Source organism: Alternaria infectoria (genome assembly GCF_024043175.1).
Source record: "Alternaria infectoria strain BMP 0036 chromosome Unknown scaffold_16, whole genome shotgun sequence".
Classification (NCBI taxonomy): domain Eukaryota; kingdom Fungi; phylum Ascomycota; class Dothideomycetes; order Pleosporales; family Pleosporaceae; genus Alternaria; species Alternaria infectoria.
In genome coordinates, this window is record NW_026250705.1 from 168358 (window position 1) to 188968 (window position 20611).

At 52.4% G+C, this 20611-nt stretch overlaps 8 protein-coding genes across 8 annotated transcripts; 5 read left to right on the forward strand and 3 right to left on the reverse strand.

Annotated features, from left to right (window-relative positions):
* Positions 1–487: 487 nt before the first annotated feature.
* On the forward strand, positions 488–1498 carry J4E92_008303 (uncharacterized protein; the record flags this gene model as incomplete). The annotated part of the gene is made up of 1 exon (XM_051499656.1): positions 488–1498. One exon carries the CDS (start codon positions 488–490, stop codon positions 1496–1498), a length of 1011 nt encoding a protein of 336 aa, XP_051350032.1.
* A 687-nt stretch (positions 1499–2185) lies between these two features.
* On the forward strand, positions 2186–2720 carry J4E92_008304 (uncharacterized protein; the record flags this gene model as incomplete). Its single annotated transcript, XM_051499657.1, has 2 exons — positions 2186–2193; positions 2276–2720. The coding sequence occupies 2 exons, from the start codon at positions 2186–2188 to the stop codon at positions 2718–2720; spliced, it is 453 nt and encodes a 150-aa protein (XP_051350033.1).
* A 3392-nt stretch (positions 2721–6112) lies between these two features.
* On the forward strand, positions 6113–7099 carry J4E92_008305 (uncharacterized protein; the record flags this gene model as incomplete). The annotated part of the gene is made up of 1 exon (XM_051499658.1): positions 6113–7099. The coding sequence occupies one exon, from the start codon at positions 6113–6115 to the stop codon at positions 7097–7099; it is 987 nt and encodes a 328-aa protein (XP_051350034.1).
* Positions 7100–7388: 289 nt separating this feature from the next.
* On the reverse strand, positions 7389–8185 carry J4E92_008306 (uncharacterized protein; the record flags this gene model as incomplete). Its single annotated transcript, XM_051499659.1, has 2 exons — positions 7389–7902; positions 7968–8185. The coding sequence occupies 2 exons, from the start codon at positions 8183–8185 to the stop codon at positions 7389–7391; spliced, it is 732 nt and encodes a 243-aa protein (XP_051350035.1).
* A 746-nt stretch (positions 8186–8931) lies between these two features.
* On the reverse strand, positions 8932–9972 carry J4E92_008307 (uncharacterized protein; the record flags this gene model as incomplete). The annotated part of the gene is made up of 1 exon (XM_051499660.1): positions 8932–9972. The coding sequence occupies one exon, from the start codon at positions 9970–9972 to the stop codon at positions 8932–8934; it is 1041 nt and encodes a 346-aa protein (XP_051350036.1).
* Positions 9973–11078: 1106 nt separating this feature from the next.
* J4E92_008308 (uncharacterized protein) lies at positions 11079–12934 on the reverse strand (the record flags this gene model as incomplete). The annotated part of the gene is made up of 3 exons (XM_051499661.1): positions 11079–11633; positions 11682–12821; positions 12872–12934. 3 exons carry the CDS (start codon positions 12932–12934, stop codon positions 11079–11081), a joined length of 1758 nt encoding a protein of 585 aa, XP_051350037.1.
* Positions 12935–15331: 2397 nt separating this feature from the next.
* Positions 15332–17151, forward strand: J4E92_008309 (uncharacterized protein; the record flags this gene model as incomplete). Its single annotated transcript, XM_051499662.1, has 4 exons — positions 15332–15520; positions 15574–16099; positions 16145–16592; positions 16716–17151. 4 exons carry the CDS (start codon positions 15332–15334, stop codon positions 17149–17151), a joined length of 1599 nt encoding a protein of 532 aa, XP_051350038.1.
* Positions 17152–17897: 746 nt separating this feature from the next.
* J4E92_008310 (uncharacterized protein) lies at positions 17898–20168 on the forward strand (the record flags this gene model as incomplete). Its single annotated transcript, XM_051499663.1, has 3 exons — positions 17898–18249; positions 18340–18578; positions 18660–20168. The coding sequence occupies 3 exons, from the start codon at positions 17898–17900 to the stop codon at positions 20166–20168; spliced, it is 2100 nt and encodes a 699-aa protein (XP_051350039.1).
* Between the last annotated feature and the right edge of the window lie 443 nt (positions 20169–20611).

The following is a 20611-nucleotide window of genomic DNA, read 5'->3' on the forward strand; positions in this document are numbered from 1 at the left end:
GAATGCGCGTTCAAGAAGTTCAAGCCAAGAAGGACATTGGCAGTCGCCGCGCGGCGCGACTACCAAAGTAATCAATCGGGCTTACTTTGTACCTATGTACCTCAAACCCAAGCTATCCGAGATCGCTCCCGATCACATCCGTCCGCTTAACAAAACATCGAGATCAGATTTACTGCAACATCGCTTCCCCAGATTCCGTTGCCGATGGTTAAACAATCTGGGGTAAAGTTGTCCACGGAACGATTTGTGCCACCAATCACACGATACAACACCAAGGATGCTTCCTCCACACTTCCCCGCAAAGTCACGATGGCAATGGCAAACAGCGCGCATGTTCGATAGTCGGCCCGTAGAGGTAAGCGCGACGGAATAATTACAGACTGTAGTAATCGCGTAAAGGGGTGCATTTCGTCAATCTAGTATAAGTACCCGGCCGTTCCGATAGACGAGTACCGAATACCAGGTCACTCGTTCTCTGCCGATCAATATGGTGTCTCGTCTGATACAGTTCCTTGCGCTTGCAAGCACTCTTTCTGTTGCAACTGCCGACAAGTACACAAGAACAAAGCCCGACCGAGGCGCGTTAGTTGTCGATGCATCCGGCGCAACCAACGGCAGCTACCCCAGCATCAGTGCCGCAGTAGACGCACTGCATAACAAGACCGATGCCCAAAAGATCTTCGTCGTCGCTGGAATATACAACGAACAAGTCTACATCCCTCCTCATGCTGGCCCCATCACCATACAAGGTTCCACGAAGGATGCTCGCGGCTACAAGGACAACGAAGTCACCTTGACATACAATCTCTCGCGCCAAACACCCGGTCTTGCCAACAACGACGCAACAGCTACCCTGCGCTTGAACACAACGAATGTCCGCGTGTACAACCTGAACGTCGCCAACACCTTCGGCGCCGCGGAGAAGAACGGACAAGCCCTTGCCCTGAGTGCGCAAAAAACGAACCAAGGATTCTACGGCTGCAAGTTCACCGGCTACCAAGACACCATCTACGCCAACATCGGACGCCAGATCTACGCAAAGTCTTTCGTCAATGGCGCGGTAGACTTCATCTTCGGTCTACGCGCCATCGCGTGGTTCGACAAGATCGATATCGAGGCCATTGGTCCCGGCTGGGTCACCGCTAATGGTCGCGAAGCGGAGAATAATACGAGCATCTACGTCTTCAACCAGGTCAACGTCTCCGGAACCAACGGCACGAACTCGACCTTCCTTGGCAGGCCGTGGAGACCGTACTCCAGGGTGGTTTTCCAGGATAGCTATCTGAGTGACGTGGTGAAGCCAGCGGGATGGGCACGCTGGGATGATGTGCAGAGTGTGGACAGTGTTGTGTATCAGGAGTACATGAACTATGGACCTGGCGCGAACCCAGAGGCAAGGGCGAACTTCTCGTCGCAGCGGGATGCGCGAATCAAGGCTTCGGATGTGTTTGGGATGAACTTTGAGAAGGAGAATTGGGTTGATGCGGATTATTTGTAGGAACCTTATAGAATTGGAGAGAAGGAGTATTGTACGATAGATTTGATAGAGCTAGTAACTGGACCATTTGGTGTGCTTCAACCCCGCGCCCTATAGCATCGCGTGCTGCCGACATGACGACCATGTGTGCCAAAGACACTCATGAGAGGCAGGACTGGATTAGCTGGTAGTTTGACAAGCCTTTGGAAGTCGTATAGTGTGTTGGGTGGTTGCGAATGAAGGCGGTTGGCAGAGTCGGAAAGTCCGATGGCCAGGAGTGGGGCATCACGTGATCATCCGCGTCGGCGGGCAACATCTCGGCATCCATGTATCTTCAACATAGCGCAGGGTAAATCATCACAATGCGATTCCGAGCTCTTTGGGGTTCTATCCGCTTCAATGTATGGCATCGTGATGTGTAGATATGTTCCTACGTTGATGATGTCGTCGCGTATTCTTTGGCATACGTCATCATCTTGATTGCGCAACCTTGGAAGCTCTACGGCACACGCAAACATCGACAAAAAGTAGCAATGAAAGCACTGATGTTCGGTGTCATGCTTTTCCGCAGCTGTCATAGACGAGTAAGAGTGGGTTTGTACGGGAAGTAGATGCCGAACCCCTAGAGATCGACCTTGCGGCTTGATGATGACGTTTTGCCAACATCACTGGCACGTCAAGGAGGGAGGGTGATAAACATGCGTGAACATGTCGCTGTGAGTTTCTGCAAACAACGACTTTGCATCTGTAATATCCTGTAGAATACTCGTAATATACCGAAAATAAGATGGCATCAAGATTTCTTCAGAGCTTTTCGCGCTCAGCGCCCATTGCCACCCGCTCCATCCAACAACGAAGCGAAGGTAGCTACCCTCCCTTTAAAACAAAAGAACAAAAACTAACGTACCTCCTCTCAGTCCTCGCACCAGTAATCACCCGCACATACGCCAGCAGCGCTGCACCCGGCCAGTCATCCAACGTGTCCAACCCGCAAGCAAGCAGCGCCGAGAGCCAGTCCATCAACAAGAGCGCCTCAGTCGGCCAAACCGACAAGAACGATGGCGACCACGCATCAATACAGAACCCAGTCAGCCATCCAGAGCACGACCGCGCAGGCGCGACGGAGGAGACAACGGAGAGTCAGGACAATATGAAGCATGACCCGAAGGAGTCGGATGCGAAGAAGAGGGAGAAGACGCTGAACTATGGACAGAACAAGCCGCTGGATGCGGCTGATAAGTAGAGTTTGACATGGGAGACAATTGGTTATCCAGCGAACTTATGGAGCATTGAAACCTGTAATAGCACTTCGAACACTGTCGATGCGATCTTGACCGCAAACCCCAAGTGGTGATGAGGCACCGTAGGTTGACACAAAATGTTCACACACTGTGTTTGAACTGAGACGGAGCCATTGCTGTTTTGGAATCATTACTCGAGTAGCGATCATCGTCTTGATATACGATGCGGTCGCATCAAGTCCTCGATGTCTTCGCTGTTGCTCCCAATCTTTTCCGATGGCCGACTATCAGGATTTCTGTACAGTGTAATGCTGTTCATCGAACGAGTATCGGGCCTGTAGAGAGTGAGGAGGTGTCAAGGGCGACATTGTGATGACGCATAGCCAGTGTGTGAGATTATCGGGCTGACATAGCAATGTTCGGCTTAGCTCATCAGCACATAGTTATGGAGCGCTCTCCATCAGTGAACAACGATTGCCATTCCGTCCCAATGTCGCGGTCGAATGGTGCCCGGAATTGCCCCAGTCTCTCGTATACTCTGTCTTCGTACATGTTTATCTCTCTCAGCAACAAGCCCACCACTATATTGTCTGCATGGACAAGTGCCGCAAGTAGAAACATGCTTCCGTTTTCGGGCTTCTCATTCGGCTCATCCATAGTGACGTAGAGACGTTCAAAACCCTCCTCTTTCAAACTTTCTGTGTTTTCATAGCCGATCGGCCCACCCAGCGTCCATTTGATAGGTCTAGACCAGGCTCGAATGGTCAGCAGTATCATCTTCTCCATACATGGTCTTCGCTCGCTTTTATCAAGGGGGAAAAGCCTGTACTCTTCTGCGATTGCTATAACCGTCAAAGACGCTCCAACAAATGGTCGCGTTCTCAATCGGCCATTCATCGATGCCCAGCTCCATGTTGGCGTGACCACCCAGCTGCCATCCAACATCTGGCTAGAGGACCTGGGCAGCCTTTGTGGTGGCCTTTCATCAGTACGGAATGAATGTCCAGGTGCACGATTTGCTCTCCAGTTCAGACTTTGTGGGAGCGTTTTCCAGAAATGGCCAGCAAGATACGTGTCGTTTAATGCGTAGTGCATGCAGCTTGCGATAGCCGAGATAGCAATCAACTTGTCCGCTTGGGGATATGTGAGCTGCCTCGCACTGTAATCGACAAGGATCTTAGACCAAGTATCCTCTAAAGTCCGGCTGTCTAAGGCCTGCGGAATGGAAGTTATCTGAAGACCCAGCGCTTCATTCAGAACTGCCCTCGTAGGGTCAGGACAAAGTTCGAAGCCGCGTGGAAGAGATTCGCTTGCGTTTGGGACCCGTACACAGTCCCAGAAAAGTTCTCCATGGCCAATGCTCAAGACGCGAGTAGCCAACAGGCGTTCTTGTAGGACCCATGCGCGACTTCCGAGGGGCTGTTGATAAAGCGAATGTTGGAAGTACTGGCTTGGTATGACAGTGAAGGCAGGAGGTGTGCCGGTAAAGTCCCCACTCATTCCTCGCATAGCCATAGTTGTAGTGAAAGGCAGATTCGCTTTACGATTATAACCTCCCATACAGCTTTGGTCCGGGTGCGCAGCCTGTACCAAAGAAATGTTGATGATGCAATTCGAGTACACTTCTTGCATGCGACTGCACTCCAATTGCCAGTCTTCACTACTCCCCCTGCCAGACTGTATGATACAGAGAGCATCGATCCAGAGGTAGCGAACTCCGAGCCCTTCTACGAAGCAAATTGCCTCTTGAAAAGCAATGGGTAAATCTGAATGGGTTATTCCGAGCCGAAAATCTTGCATGTTATCGGCCGTTAGCCGGATGAAGCTAGGATTTGGGCCCCAGCAGTAGCTCAAAGCAGCATACGGGCCCGATAGTTCCTCTTCCTGTGGTAGTACTAGTCGCACTTTGTGGCTGCCAAGTTCGAGGAGCCGTGTCGGATATGTACGCGGTTGTTTGTGTTTCTGACACTGCTCATGGGTGTCTAGACAAGTTCTCATCCACTTTTGCGCAGCCTGTAAGGATTCTGCCATGGGTATTGTGGACCATCTGCCGTATGTACCGACATTTACTGGGACGTTCGCTGTAGGTACTGCGACAAATCTCCGCGGGTCGAGCTTTTTCGGAAAACCGTGGGCAACACTTTTCTTTCTTCCCCACGTGGATAAAGAGGAATAGCTAACCATATGTTCTTCTGGTAGAGTACGGGAAACTCGAGAATAAGTATCTGGAATCTGACCGATGATGAAGTGACTTTTCAGGTCGTCCCTCAAGTGACCAGTTTCTGGCCTTACAGATTCCCACAAGGGAGTACAGATGTAGCATCCGGCTGTTGCTGCTTTGGTGAGAGAGGCAAGGCTCGAATGATGCTTGCGGTCGCCGCGTGAGAATACACGTACGCATTCTTCGCAAAGCATCTCCGTCAATATTCAAACACAACAAGCTCCTCCTTCCGTTGGGCCAAGGCGCCGATACAGTGGTGGGAAAAGTGTGAGCGTGAGCAGGACATTAGAGGGACAAATCGTGACGCTTCTCGTCGTGCATACTGTGGAACCACAACAAATTACCTATCAGGATGTGCGAGGTCGCTATGAGGGTTGCGCGATTGCGAATGACAGTAGAGGTGGTTGCGGTGGCAGGGCGTGAGACGTAGATGCGGAGTGAGTCGCAGCTTCGTTGATCTGAATCGAATTGTTTACCACGCCGCACGTTGTATGCGCCACGCACGTGATGTGCACACAAAATCTTGGAGCACAGCCTTGGAAGTCAGCTTAATGATAAAAGGTCTGCTCTTCAACACTCAGTACTGGAGTCCTCGGACGTCGTAAATACGCGCACGCATAACTGCAATTGAACTAGTTCGCCCTCTAGTTCTAATCGCAGTGAATCATGTTCTTCACGCCACATCGCAGAGCCCCAGCGTATAGCGCCACAAAACGCATCCGTATCCGAAAAGCCGATTACCGTTCGGAGGAAATGAAAAGCAAGGACAAAGGCGGTTTGTTTCGCAGTTTCGAAACTGTTAAACGCGGAACAGCGGACACTAGTGTTTTGGCAGGGGCGATCCACCAATGACAGAGCACGAGACCGGCTTAGCGCCTCGGCAACGTCTCCTGTCGTTCATGCCGTGGTCCCTAACCTCCACAATAGTCCTAGGCCTAACGGCGAAGATGCCTCGCTTGGGCGAAAACACCAGGAGGCTTGAAACTTGGGTGGACGCGCCGAGGGAAGGATGCCCTGGGCTGTGCCATGGTGGGAACGAGGCTTCGGCCTCAGGCATAAGTACCACGAGCGCGCCACTCTTTACGGTTTCTTCATCGCGCTTCATTCTCTTACCAACTTTACTATCTTTTCAACTTCTTCTATCGTTTATTACATTCGTTACTCAGGCACAGGATGTCTCTTTACACTCTTTTTGCTGCGGGCCTGCTCGCTCAGTTCGCGAACGCGTACACCGTCATTCAGATCCCTCCCCCTTTCATGGAGAAGAACATCGATCCCATTGTCTACCCAGGCGAGTTCGAAAAGTCGCATCTACACTCATTCTACGGCTCCGACGCCGTTGTCGCCGGTACCAAGACCAGCGCTGAACTCCAAAAGGGTTGCACCACCGCTGAGAACCCCAACGACTTGTCCAGCTACTGGGTGCCCACTTTCCTATACACCAAAGATGGCAAGAACTACGAGCCCGTTCCCGTCTTCCGCTTCAGCGCATACTACAACTTGGGTGAGACCCCCGCCGAGGTCCCCATCCCGCAAGACCTGCAGATGGTTGCCGGCAAAGCCGACGCCATGACCCCAGACGCTATGGACGTCAACGCAAAGGCCTCATGGGGCTGCGAGAGCGAAGACATTCCTCTCGATGCCAACGGCTTCCCCACCAAGACCTGCTCGACCCACATCCAGCAACTCCTTTTCTTCCCCCAGTGCGTCAACGAGAAGACCCTCGAGACCGGCTACAAGAGCCGCGACAACGGAACACCCAACTGGTGCCCCAAGGGCATGAAGTCAATGCCCCAGCTCCGCTTCTCCATCCGCTACGATATGCGCAAGGCCCTGCCCAACGGCTGGTCTGGTACCACCGCGCCGTTCAAACTGGCCTGCGGACCTGCGTGGTGCTCGCACGGTGACTTCATCAACGGTTGGGTTCCTGAGGCTGCGAAGAACATGGTCGGCACGACCAAAGAGAAGCAGCATTTTGCTGCCGTTGAGGGTCCCCTTGGTGGCCCTTCGGATGGCGCTTCTTGCAAGGCTAAGGATGCTGATCCCAGCCACGGCACGAACAACTATGCCAAGAGTGTTGCTGCTATGGCTAAGCGCAGTGTTGGCGCTTGGGGCTGGGAGACCAGGTCCAGGCTCGCTCGCTTGGTCAATGGCGCCTAAGTTGCGACGAACGATGGTATCATGGTCTCGTACCTGACGGAAGTGGAAAAGACCTTCATGTATATATTTAAAAAGAGGACTCTGCGTGACGTCAACAAAACGTACACATTGTAGCAGCAGTAACCAGCAATTCATTCACATATTCACTTCAATTTCCGCACCGGATCAATGGCGACCTGTTGCTTTGCTTCCTACTGATGTGATGACCACATGGCTAGTGGAAAACCATAGTTGAGGTATCATTTCATCTAAATTCGCTCAAGAGATCATATGACCGTCATAACATGTCCTAGTGCAAGAACTCATTGAAGAAGTTCACAGCACTCCTCTTCGCCCTCTCCAGACCATCCTTCTGCTTCTGGTCGTTGGGGTTACCACGTGCAGCAAAGCCGTGGTTTAGACCAGGGAAGTAAATGTACTCCCACTGGACACCAGTCTTGGGTAGCGTCTCCAACGTAGCCTTCTTCAGCTCCTCAGTGTACATTTGGTCGTTCTCGGGCGAAAGGACCTGAACGGGGACCTTGACGTTCTCGATCTCCGACTTCTCGAGCATGGACGGGTGGGCGGTCGAGATGGCATCGACGAGCGAGGGGTCGGCGCCGAGCTTGAAGACGGCCCATCCGCCGTAACAGAAGCCGATGGCGGCGACCTTCTTGTATTGCGACTTGAGGGTCTGGGCGTGCTGCTTGATCTCGGGGTAGCGGATCTCCTTGTTGTTGCGGCCGATGAAGGCCATGACGTCGAATTTCTTCGCCTTCTCCGGGTCGGACATCGCGTCGGGGTCTACGACTTCGCCGCCGAACCTGTGTGATTGCTGTTAGTTCCATAGTTGCGCTGAATGCATGGATCGCGTCGCGTAGCTGCTTACACATCGGGAACGTAGACGGTCGCATTGGCTTCTTTTGCGTAGTGGTCTGCCAGAATGCGGATGTTGGGAAGGGTCCAGCCGAAGACATCGGTGATGATAAGGATAGCGGCATCCTTGTTGTCGCCGGTAACATAGCAGTCGATGTTGTCGAGCTTAGCTTCCTTGCCGACGGACTCGGCGCCCCACTTGAAGCCGGTCTTGCAGTTGTCGCAGGCCATATTGGAGTGCTGTAAGAGGAATTGATAGATGTAGAAGGAGTTTGGTGTGACGTTTGATGCTGTCTGCGAAATTTGGCGGGGTGGAAGGGCCTTAAGTCGTTCAAGCTTCAGGTGGGGTAGACTCCATCATCCAGCCGTTTTCGTGCATGAAGACACAGAAGATAACCCGGCATCTAGCCGGTTCCGTGACGAGAGCCAATCATATCGGCAGAGCGTTACACTGCATTGACTTGGTTGCCGGTGTTGTCGTGGAGAGAACGATGACGACGATAGCCGGCGCCGGAATTTGTATTTGCGCATCGCTAAACCCGAGCTTCGTTCGCCGATGTCCGCCGCAACGCTGACGAAGACGGAACACTTTTCTACATCACGGCACCCGGAAGACTTTCTATCATCCGATCTCCGACATCTCTTCAACGAATTTATCGGGTGTATATGTTGCAGTAATCACTAGAACTCTATCCTCAACTCGTGGATATGGGGAAGATCTTTCCGGCGTGAGCGCCGCAAGGATCGTGGAAGAAAGCGCTGTAGGTGGACTTTGGGCTCCCCATGAGCAATCACGAAGATGGCTAAACAAACTCAGCTCTAACTTATGTTTAGCTTCTGGACAATTCGCCAGGGCGCCTGATGCGTCACTGTAGTTCCGTGCCAACAAGTTAATAATAAGTCCATAACTTTCCGTATATCTGGTGAACGCTACAGCTGCATTGCAACCCGCCTTAACTTCCCACCCTGACCTTAGCCTATTTCTGCACCGATTTACGATGTTCTTCGAGTATCATCGCGTCTACACGGTTGTCTGGGTAAAGAGGTCGATGAACCTGCACTCCGTACGGATTTCTCTCGTAGATGATCATGAAGGCTTGGCCGAGAGCAGGAGGTTCAAACCTGTTTGCTTGCACCCATCGCGCCTTAAGCGTTTCCCAGACATCTTGCTGGAACCAAGAGATTACCCAGTGCATGGGAACGTCGTGAAAGGAGGCGATGAAGTATTGCGCGTCGCTGCTCATTGTCCATTTCGCACCACGAAAGGTTCCGCCGTTTACAACAGGCCATTTGCGATGGTGTCCGGAAGCATCTCGTGTCGTGAACTCTGCACGTGAGTTGCCCTTGAGATAACGGAGAACCTTAAGACGTTCATCAGCGCTTGATGGAACTTCCAGCATGCGGAACGCGTGTAGTTCGTGGAATTGGCCGTCTAACGCACTCTTACCGGTAGGCATCGGTAGATGACCAACCACGTTCAGTTCCCACGAGAAGCCTAGTTCTGGAATCTTCTCATCTGCAGCCCACAGTGGCTCAGGACTGATATGATGGAACATGTGGTACCCGTGCGCAACTTCATGGCACAGAACAGTAGCGAGCATGAAAAGGGTTCTGTATCGTTCGTTTTCACTTACACTAGTCGATTGAAGGGCTTTGACGAAGCCCCTTGTAAGGGCGATGCAAGGCTTTCGGACACCCTTACTAGAGAGAACAAGTGGAAAGTCAGCGGACTTGAACTCGTTAAAGTAAGGCAACGCTTCTTTGTGACTGTATGTACAGCCGTAATAGTTGTTCCTCACACCAGGATGGTCAAACGAGAAAAAGTTCGTTTTTCCAAATTCGACTAGGTTCGCCTTGACAGTAGCAAGGGCTGCTGGGGTCTTATAATGAGGATTTCTCTCCAGGTACACTTGACCGGCCGGATTATGGCGACGATGTCCAAAGGTCAAGTGACTGAACCAAAGCAGGGGCATGTCTTCGGTCAGCCATAGTGACGCAAGTTGCAAGGCAGGTAGCATGCTGCGGTAGAGTTTTGGGGTGTCTTGCCCTGGACCAGTGGCCCAGCGATCCAAAGCAAACATTGGGTGAATAGGATTCGTAAGAGATGGCGCACGATATGTCTCCAATCCTCTGTGTTGTCGCATATGCCAGTCAAACTCGCGTTTGATAAAATGAAGAAAGTGGAAGGCATCCATAGTTGAGGTAGTCATGAATTCCTGTAAGACTGTTAAACTTTGGCTGAAGATCAGACTGTCTTTTGAGAACTCTAGTAGTAGTAGTAAGCTGAGGATGGAGTTGCCTCCAGTTAAATAGACTATAGGAAGACCACCCGCCCGCGTTGTGCAAAGGCGGTTGACGCCCGAGTGGCGTGAATACATGCCTAACCTTGGGATTGAATATCATCAGTGACATGACACGCTGAAGTACCGGCGGCTACCTATAGTACCGAACCGACTGGTCACTTCGTAGGGTGCCATGTGCATGTCGTTGCAAGGCGAGCCATGCCCGCTGGACATGAAGGGATTGTTTCTGAGATGGACATCCCGAGATAATGATAGCAGTGAGCAATCCTAGACCCCGACTTGGTGACACTACAAAGCTTGTGATTAGCGTAGGAGACTGGCGACAAATACACGGTGTGCCTGATGTGGCCATGTGACTATTCGCGCCATCACGCCGCCACCTTGCGATTTCTGACAAGCTCAGGACTTTTCATTTGTCGCTCTGCGTGGCCCATTCGTGTGGCTACGGTGCTGTCTACAGCATGGAAGTAGAGGTGGAACAGAAGATGAAAACGGGGGTTGAGGGAAAAACGAACCTTGGAAGGAACGACCTCAGGAGCCACCCGCCCGGGCGGTTGATCTCACATCACGTGCACGCTAGTGCCGCTCACAGCTCCAACGCATCATCATCATCATCACATTCCATGCGCTCGTCATGACAACCAAGCAATCGACACGATATACTGCTTGAATTGTCGCCGCGCTGGTGCGACGGAATTACTTTTCCACATAGGAAACCACAACGCAAGTCCTTTATCTGCGCGATCGCGACCATGCGATGATCATTCAGCGCGATCGAAAACATCGGCGAAAAGAACTTGCAGCGCGATGGGTCCACGATCTCACAACTTCGCCAGGACCGTCTCTGAAGATCGCGCAGCCCATGTCTGTACCTCGGGACGCTCACGATAATTGGCAGGAAAGAAGCGCGGTCCAAGAATCTTTTTCTGCACTTTGCCTGTTATCGTCTTCGGAAGCTCGTTGTCCACGATTCTCAACAACGTGGGTAGCTTGTACCCAGCCAACCTCTCGCGTAAATCTCGCCGCAGGTCGTCGATGCTTAAGACGTGTCTGAAAGATTTGTTGCTTCTCAAGGATGCAGGGCGCGTTGCCTCATCCTGCAGCGAGACCAGTGCAGCGACGCGTTGCCCGTACTCCTCGTCCGGTACACCAACCACCATGGCTTCGGCTACATATGGCAGACTCAGCAGTTCGCGCTCGACATCCAGAGCCGAGATCTTGTACCCGCCTGACTTGATGATGTCTAGAGACGCCCGACCGATAATAAAGTAATATTTGCCCTCTCGTCGCGCAATGTCGCCGCTTCGGAAGTATCCATCTCGATCATGAGCTTTTGCAGTTCCTTCAGGATCACGCAGGTACTTTGAGAACATGTGCTAAAGTTGGTTAGCACAACCTATCAACCCGACTCATATAAGACTTACCGGGCTTTTCACGAGCACCTCTCCCTCGTCTCCTTCGGATAGCTTGACATCAACGCCACTGGAAAGTTCACCAACTGAGCCTTCTGGAACGCTGCCGTCGCCGAGGCGCATCTTGAAGATAGCCCCAAACTCGGTCGCTCCGTATCTTTGCAGGATCGGCTTTTGCATCAGATCCTTCCAAAAGTCATCAAGCGGCTGCGGTAGTGCTGATGTGCCGCATAAGCAGGCTCGAAACTGTCTCGCTCCCGCGACATACTTCGCTATCTCATCTGCAGGTAGCTTGCTTATTCGTTGTAGATAGTGTCGTCTCATCCTCATGTATATAGTGGGTACACCAGAGAAGACAGTCAGTCGTCGTTTGGGATCGGAAGCGCCCTGTTTCCATCGCTCCCACATCTGCTCTTCGTCAAAGCCTCCGCTGCGAAACTCGATACGGCTACCAGCCACGAGAGATGGAAAGAAGTTGATGCCAACACCGGTCGCATGGTGCACCGGAAGAACGTGGAGAGCGACATCATCTTCCGTCAGCTGGTAATGATCTGCCACTTCGAGTGCACAGTCAAAGATGAAAGATCTTCGCATAACTGCACCCTTAGGTGGCCCAGTAGTCCCGCTGGTAAAGATGACCACAGCGGGCGCATGCTCACCCAGAATACAGTCGGAAGAGATGATGATGGCTCCAGCATGGAGGGTAGGACATGATTTCGTTGGCTGAATGCTTACGGCTTGGAAGCTCTTGTTACTCACCGATGCAACCCGAGTTTCCAGGTCGCGACATTTCCTCATATTCGATGAGCTGGCAAGAACCAGCACTGATCTTGATTTCTCGATGAAGTAGACTGCTTCTTCTACGGGTAGAGCTGGAGTCAGTGGCACTACAGCAGCTCCAAGAGCAAGTATCGCCAACACCGCTACTGCGTATTCATAGCCTCCAGGTGCTATTACGGCGATGTATACCTCTTCCCGTCTTTCTAGTGCCTCACGAGTCGCACTCGTCAAAGTGCCGAGAAGCCTTTCCCTCAGGGCTAGCACATCCGAGAGTAACTCTAGATGGGTCTTTTGCATATCCAACCGAACATCGTCGATAGCTACACGCGCAGGTCTCCGGTTGGCAAATCGGAGAAGCCGACTGAAGAGAGGCTAGGATATGTTCAGCACAACGCCATGAGCATATCTGTATATACGCTTACACTATTCGGCAGCACGTTACGCCCAGAGTGCTTCGGCACCATACAACATCGGTCTTCCGTCATCGTATTGCTCGGTTCCTGCCCAAGCATCTGGGACTTGACCGCCAATGCTCCGTAACCACCCTTCGTACCTGGGTATTGAGGTGTTGTACTACATGATGAGCCGGCTACAAACACTCGGATATAACGACTCGCATGTGGGGTTTCATGAAGATTATTTTTCCTTAGCCGATCGTATCACAAGATTCGCGGGGAAGTATTCCGCGAAACCCCGCAACGCTTTCACTCCCGGCGCTAATGGCTGTGCAAGGCCCCGCCGCACGCTCGTAGCCGTAATGATGGCCCAAGGTCACCGGCAATCTCGATAAGAAGGCGATGCAGATTCGCATAACTGTTGGCATCAATTAGTTGCATGCGGCACAGCTTCAACACACCGTTCGGCAATTCCGCCCGCGTTCGCTGCATGAAAGGAGGACCGTCACGCGAGTCGTTGTGCCGATGGCCACTGCTCCTTCACCGTTCATGGACTAGCAGAGAGGTTTGCGACCGGTCGGCACGGCATCTTGGGCAGAACCACTCAACGTGCAATTCTCAAAATGCCATCACATCAGACCTCCGGGGTTTCTATTACGCGCCGGCCCTGAGCATGTCACTACACGCGTATCACAATCTCATAATTTTGCACGAAGGATGCGATCAATCCCCCAGGTCGCATGGTTGACGCGGCTGCATGATATCAAGCTCGAATCGATCCACATTTCTAGTTTTTACTTCCTCAGGCGCCTATGCCCCCGTACGTTCAATCACAAATTTGTTGTTCTCTCACGTCCAACGTTGTTCCGGGTTGTCTACCCGGTCTTGCATACCGCCGTTCGCTGTGCGACAGCCTACAAACCTTAATCCTACGGTGTCGCCTAGATAGTCCCTCAATGCAAGAGGCTACAAGGCGCATGGAAGCCTTCGATAGCTCTCAAATATTTCCGCAATGCAGCTGCCTGGAACGAGCCCGATTGATCAGAAGAGCATGCTATTTCCTTTTCGAAAGGCGCTGCATGCATGGCGCTTGTCGCTTATTGGGCAGCGCCGTCGCACATAACGTGGGGCTTATTGCATCAGTCAGCCACAATGGCTGCAGCCGCATCGACATCTATCTTCGTCATCTTACTGCCGACAAGGGTTCTGTTTGATTGTTCCTTAGCGATGCTGATGGTATTTGCTGGCATTTCGTGTTGCTAACGACCCACTAACCGAAGGACCGCCGGCGACGTGTCTCCTCAAAGGCCTTACCGATCATATGACGCATCATTGTTTACACTCACAGCCTGCTCAGAGGCGCTGCATCACACCGCTATCTGTCAGATGCTATTTGGAGTGTCACCATGGTAGCTAGCTTCGGTGAGCTCTCAATACTGCGGCGAGACTGGTTTGTCGAAGGCAGTCATGAAAAACGTGTTCACGTTGACTGGGACGTTGAAAGCAACTATGTGCTAGCGCTGGCTCCTTGGTTTCGCGGATCCCTCCAGGCTGCCATGACACGCTCAGCGGTGCTAAACGCGGATGCATTTCTGTCGCAAAAGTGGTTCGGGCACACAAGCATCCAAGCGCCTGGTCATAGGGCTGCAATTTGACCTTGCTTGAGGCGCACACCGACTAAAGAAAGGCAGCACTTCCGGTGTATTGATTTGCCTGCAGTTAGTTTGGTATCGATGATCAAACAATGCCTCGTGGCATCCTGGTCACATGGGCCATTCAGGTTGAAGAGCAGCCAAACCCGCAATTTCAGATACGATCGGAATGTCACGCTGTGCCGCGACAAGTCCCGCAGCGACAGCACGATCGAAGGACGTGGATGACAGCCTGATTTTGACAGTCGACAAACAAGGACAACTCCTATGCGCCCCACCCTTGTCGCCAGGGGCATAGACGTCACAGAATAGCAAATTGATGTTTTTCGAGCTGCATACTGTCGCTAACCTCAGCCTCGAAAGGCGAGGATTGGCGAGATGGAAAAGCAACGCATACGAACGGTCCTAGTCGTGCCCATCTCGTTTGTCGGCGGGAACCCTCTCTGAACGTTGCCGCATCGGCTGCACCTCATCCGTTACGCGAGGTTTGGTAACTCAGGCACGGTCGAGCAACGCGGACGGGGAAGACGGCACGAGACACGTTTGGCGCACGTCAAGGGTTGAGTGTGAATCACGAATAAGCAGACAGGCGGGGAAGGCGGGAATGAGCGTGGCTTATGCGCACAGATGTTTCCGCATGCGGTCATAGTCCTTCTCGGCCCGTAGTGGGCCAATGCCTCCCGTCACACCAGGCGCAGCTCAATGGGGCCTTTTGCGGTGAAGGGGGTAAAATCATCTCGTGCTTCACATGCCTGGGTGTTTGCTCACCCAATTCGTCGTATGTGTGACTCTTCATCGCTCCGGTATATATACTGACTACGCAAAAGCCACGACCATGTCCCTTGAATTACCCCTAGTATCGCGCAACGGCCGGCTTTTTGATCCCATCACTAGCACCATTCCCCGCTTCCTCGAGATGCTGGCCAAACCACACGTTCCGCCCATACCGATGAAGTCGTTTCATCTCTCATGTCTAGACCAAAATGTAGTGCGCGTTTACATACAGACTCTGTGCATCTTTCCTGTATGTTCGCCCGAATCGTTCGTCGTGTTGACAGAAATTGACGTTATCCGCAGTTTCCCGATCAAAATCTCGCCGAGGATGCCATCCAGTCTCTGAATGCTGGGCTTCGCCTCACACTCAACAAATTTCCCTTTCTGGCTGGCACTATCACACTTGCCGACCGAGAAGCGGGTAAGCTTGCTCTCCACTATCCAGCGGAGATCACAAGCAAGCACCTGAGTCGTGTCTTTCGATCGAAGCAAATCCCGTACCATGAGAAGAACTTTCCACACACCTATGAGCAACTCAAAAGAGATGGCATGCCACCCAGTGCTTTCGAGTCGTCGATGTTTGTGCCGGAAGATCTCGCAGAGTATGCTGGTATTCCAAGAGACGGCGAGGGCAAGGTAGACTTCAACAAGAGCGATGCACCAGCAATGAGAACCCAGGCTTTCTTCATACCTGGCGGCCTTGTCCTGTCGATGTATATGCACCACAGTGTCTTTGACTTCTCCGGTGTCACCCTTTTCTGGCAAACATTCGCCGAGAATGTTTCCAGCCTTTCGAAGCAGCAACTCTTTGAAGAACACAAGATCATGCGTAAGACTCCTCACTGCGTGCTCAAGCTATGACTGACCAAAGCAGACATGGAAAGCGTCGCCGACAAGCAGTCCCAGATGCGGAAAGCTGTTGACGAGCAGATCAAGCCACCCCAAGGCAGCGCCAGCGCAGACTGCTACTGTGATGGCCCACCCCGGTATCTTCAAACCTTACCTAAAGAGACGAAATGTACCCAGAGGCTCTTCGTCATCCCAGCATCACGAGTACGCGAGTACAGGGAAACCTTACGTACACAGTTTCCCGAGAACACCCCTCCGACAATGTGCAACGTCCTTGCAGCCCTGGTCTGGACGCATGTTACCCGCGCTAGAGCAAGTCGCTTGACCAAGTGCGGATTGGCAGAGACTAGCATCGGGATCGCGACAGACCTGCGAAGACGGCAACGACCTCCGGTATCTACAGACTACACAGGAAACATGGCGTTGTTCTCGCGAGGCACAATGAACGTCTCAGACCTCACAAAAGAGGACCGGTGAGTCTAGCCCCTACTACCGTATGATCGCATGTCACACTGTGTGGCGCCCTGAACCTTGCACTCCCAAATCTTGAGCAACGCGATTAAGTTTTGAGAACCCCAGCTGACAAATAACGGCAGTGTAACCAAGTCGACAATCATCAACGTCATAAACACCATCAAGAGCACGATCCTCGACGTCGACGACGAATGGGTGAACCGCCACCTAACCTTCTTCAAGTCAATCGAGCAGATTACCGACACCGAAGTCGCACTGGCCTTGAAGTTCGGCTCAGACATATACATCTCGTCGTGGCTCAACTTCGGCGCTGATATCAGCTGGGGCATACCCGGTACGGATCTAGGCAAGGACTCCCTAGCCGGTCGACCCGAGTTCATCAGACGATCTTACGGTCCGGGTGATGGCGGCATGATCTTTCTTCCCCGACGGAGACAAACTGCGAACCAAGAGGAGGCGCCGTTTGAGATCCTCGTGCGACTTGCTGAAGAGGACATGACGCGCGTGCTGGAAGAGGAGGGCGGATTGAGCTCTTGGGCCGACGCGGTTATTGAATGAACGGTGAACCCCATCGTTTGTTCTTTGGTATGTTGTGGTCGCCTTCTTCTGGGCGATGCGAGCTTGGTGCACCGGTACACCAATCTGTTGATGACGCTTACGGTCTTTCGTTTCGAAACGATGGTTTAGGGTATGATTATCTGGTGTTGTATTTCGGTTAACGACTTGGGTCGGGCATTTGATATCCTGTACAATTAGCTTGCATTGGGTGGTATCTTAAAATCGGGGGGCGTTTTTCTATAGTTGGGATGGATTTCGTTAATGGTTGCTCTTCTGGTTTTTGGGTTTCGTCGTGATGGCGTATGGTAGCATGATCACGCTGGCCATTATCATGTAATACTATAATGCTTTCCGATCTGCATTGTAGTGTTAAAGAGCGTCCTTGACCTAAAATTGGTGATGTTTGCTGGTTAGTCAGATGTTTCTAGTCGATGGCAATGCTGCCATTCCACGGCCACCGGGCCCTGCGACCCCGCATTTCGACGCCCCGCAGCTTTGCGCCATCAACCTTCTCCGCGCGACATCTACGGCGTCTGCCCACCACACACGATCCGCGTATACCGAGGCAGTGATGCAGCTTACGTCTCCGCGTTATTGCCGGCGCGTTGAGATTCACCATGCGAGCTTGTCTCCAATGCCCGGCGGCATGCTCAGTCTGCTTCAACAGCACTCGCCCACCTCGCTTCGAAACGCCTGCGACTGACTTTGTTGGTCAAGCAAACAATTGACGAGTAGCCAATCGCATCATGGCAGACTTCACCGATCACCTCAAGCCCGCACACGATGGCACAGCAACCCTCCAAGCCGAACGCGACGGCTCGGGCATTGACGTCCAGCAACTCGCACAGCACCTTCTAGGCCGTGATGACTTCCTGAAGCGGCAAGAAAAGGTCCTTCGCGTGTTGAGCAAGGAGAAGCTTTTCAGTAAAGATCAGCAGCTCAATCTGTCGCGACCAGAGCGGTACCACCTGGGCCTAGCAAGAGCGAAAGCCATCCAGCGATTAATGAGACGAGAAGGCTGGGACCATGAAGACTACCAGATGGCGGAATACCTGACTGATGAAATGAGCCCATACTTCTTGCATATGAGCATGTTCGGTGAGTCAACGGAAGGTTGCAGCTGAGGAAGATGTCGTGCATAATCGTACCACCGGGGCGCTGGGAGCTGACATGCACCGCATCGCACAGTCACAACGGTACGCGAGCAAGCCTCCGAAGAACAGCAAAAGTATTGGATGCCCAAGATCCTCAACTACGACATCATCGGCTGCTATGCGCAAACTGAGCTAGGCCATGGTAGTAACGTACGCGGCCTGGAAACCGTCGCAAAGTGGGACCCGATAAAGAAAGAGTTCGAGATCCACAGCCCAACTCTTACGGCGAGCAAATGGTGGAATGGGTCGATGGGGAGGACCGCCACGCATGCAGTACGTATTCAGCCCCTTCTTGTGCGACTGTTCCAGAACTTTATGTCTGCCTTGGGCGTTCGCTAACGTAGCCGCGTATAGATTGTGGTCGCACAATTGCTCTTGCCGAAAACGTCCTCCACAGCCGAAGGATCAGAAAAGGCCGACCGAAAAGACCAGAAGATCGAGTATGCCTCTCACGGGCCGCAAACCTTCATCCTGCAGATTCGGGATGCGAAGACCCATCAACCTTTGCCAGGTATTGCAGTAGGCGATATCGGTCCGAAATACGGATATGCAAGTATGGATAACGGATATATGCTCTTCGACCACTTCCGCGTACCCAAGTCGGCCATGCTGAGCCGCTATGCGGAGGTTTCGGACGAGACAGGCGCATTCATTCGGACTGGACATCCGGCTGTCGTATATGGAAGTCTGACGTTCGTACGCGGACAGATCATAATGCATGCAAGGCTGGTCCTTGCGCGAGCTGTTACCGTCGCTGTGCGATACTGCGCTATCCGGCGACAGTTCAAAGACCGCGATTCTGCCAACCCTTCAGACGGCGAGATGAAGGTTCTGGACTACCCTACCGTACAGATACGGATCTTGCCGTTGCTTGCGACTACTTTCGCGTTGCATTATACTGGCGAGTACATGTACAAGCTGTACCACAAGTCGAGAGGAGATGTCGAGAAAGGCGATTTTGGACCCTTGGCGGAGTTGCACAGCGCAAGCTCAGGACTGAAGAGCCTGTGTACGACGCTTGCTGCGGATGGCATCGAGACCTGTCGACGCGCAATGGGCGGCCATGGCTTCGGTGGTGGAAGCGGACTGGTAGGATTGAATGGTGACTACCTCTCCAAGCCAACTGTCGAGGGCGACAACTGGATGATCACACAGCAGGTTGCTGCGTATCTCATCAAAAAGATGTCGAACGCGGTCAAAGACCCAGACTCACCGGCCAAGGATCCAACGGACGAGCTCTTCCAGTTTTATCTTCGCAACAAAGACCATCGCTTACCGCAAAACGTCTTGAAAGACGGGGTTGTAGACGACCAAGGTATAGTCGACGTGTTCCAGTGGCGCGCGGCTGATCTTTCCTACCGCGCTTATCAAGCACGTACTGTTGAGAAAAAACCGTGGACACGTCTGATGATCCAACTCCATAACCTCAGCCGCGCATACTCAGAGCAGATCCTCACCACGAACTTCTACAACAGCTTCGGCTCCATACCTCCGTCCGCATCGCCTAGTTTACGGGCATGCTTCCGGCTGTACGCGCTTTACACCCTCGACCAATTTGCCTCCTCATTTACAATGACGGCCGCCGTGCCGCCCGAATCAGTCTTTGCCTTGCAGGATGGGATCATCGACCTTATGGCCGAATTGAGACCACATGCGGTGAAGCTGGTGGACGCCTGGTCGATACCAGATTGGCTGTTGAACAGTGCGTTGGGCAGAAATGACGGTAGGGTATATGAGGAACTTTTCGACATGGCGCATCGCAGAAATCCGCTGAACAAGGTAACGTTCAATCCGGACTGGCGCAGCGAGGAGATTGTGTTGGGAAGTGAGGATGGTGGTCGGCACCTGTTGGCGAAGCTATAGCATGAGCGCATGTTGTCGTTGAAAATTACTGTCTGTGCATGTGCGTAGTGTTGACTTCGCTACTCCTGTGGTTTTGGTGCGGACACCTGTCAGATGTTAATGTGGACGAAATTGAAACTCGGGGTAGCGTGAAACAAAGTCTCCAAGTGTATGCGGTTACCCCTTTATGCTTCCGGCACCGGTGAGAAAACTTCGCAATGTTCAAGACACAAGCGCATTGGCGCGTCATAGTAGAGGCGAGCTGTCTAGAGACTTGGGTGAATACTCCGCAATTCATAGTGATTTCCAAACCTTAAATTCGCGGAGCGGTCCAGTCAATCTTACTAGTCGCCCGTTGGAAGAGGCCCGATTACTGATTGCTGCCAACGCCCAATGACAAGTTGATGTCATGGTTTTAGGCCTCCGAACGCTGGAGCCGTTGAAATTGACATGCCATCTTTCCC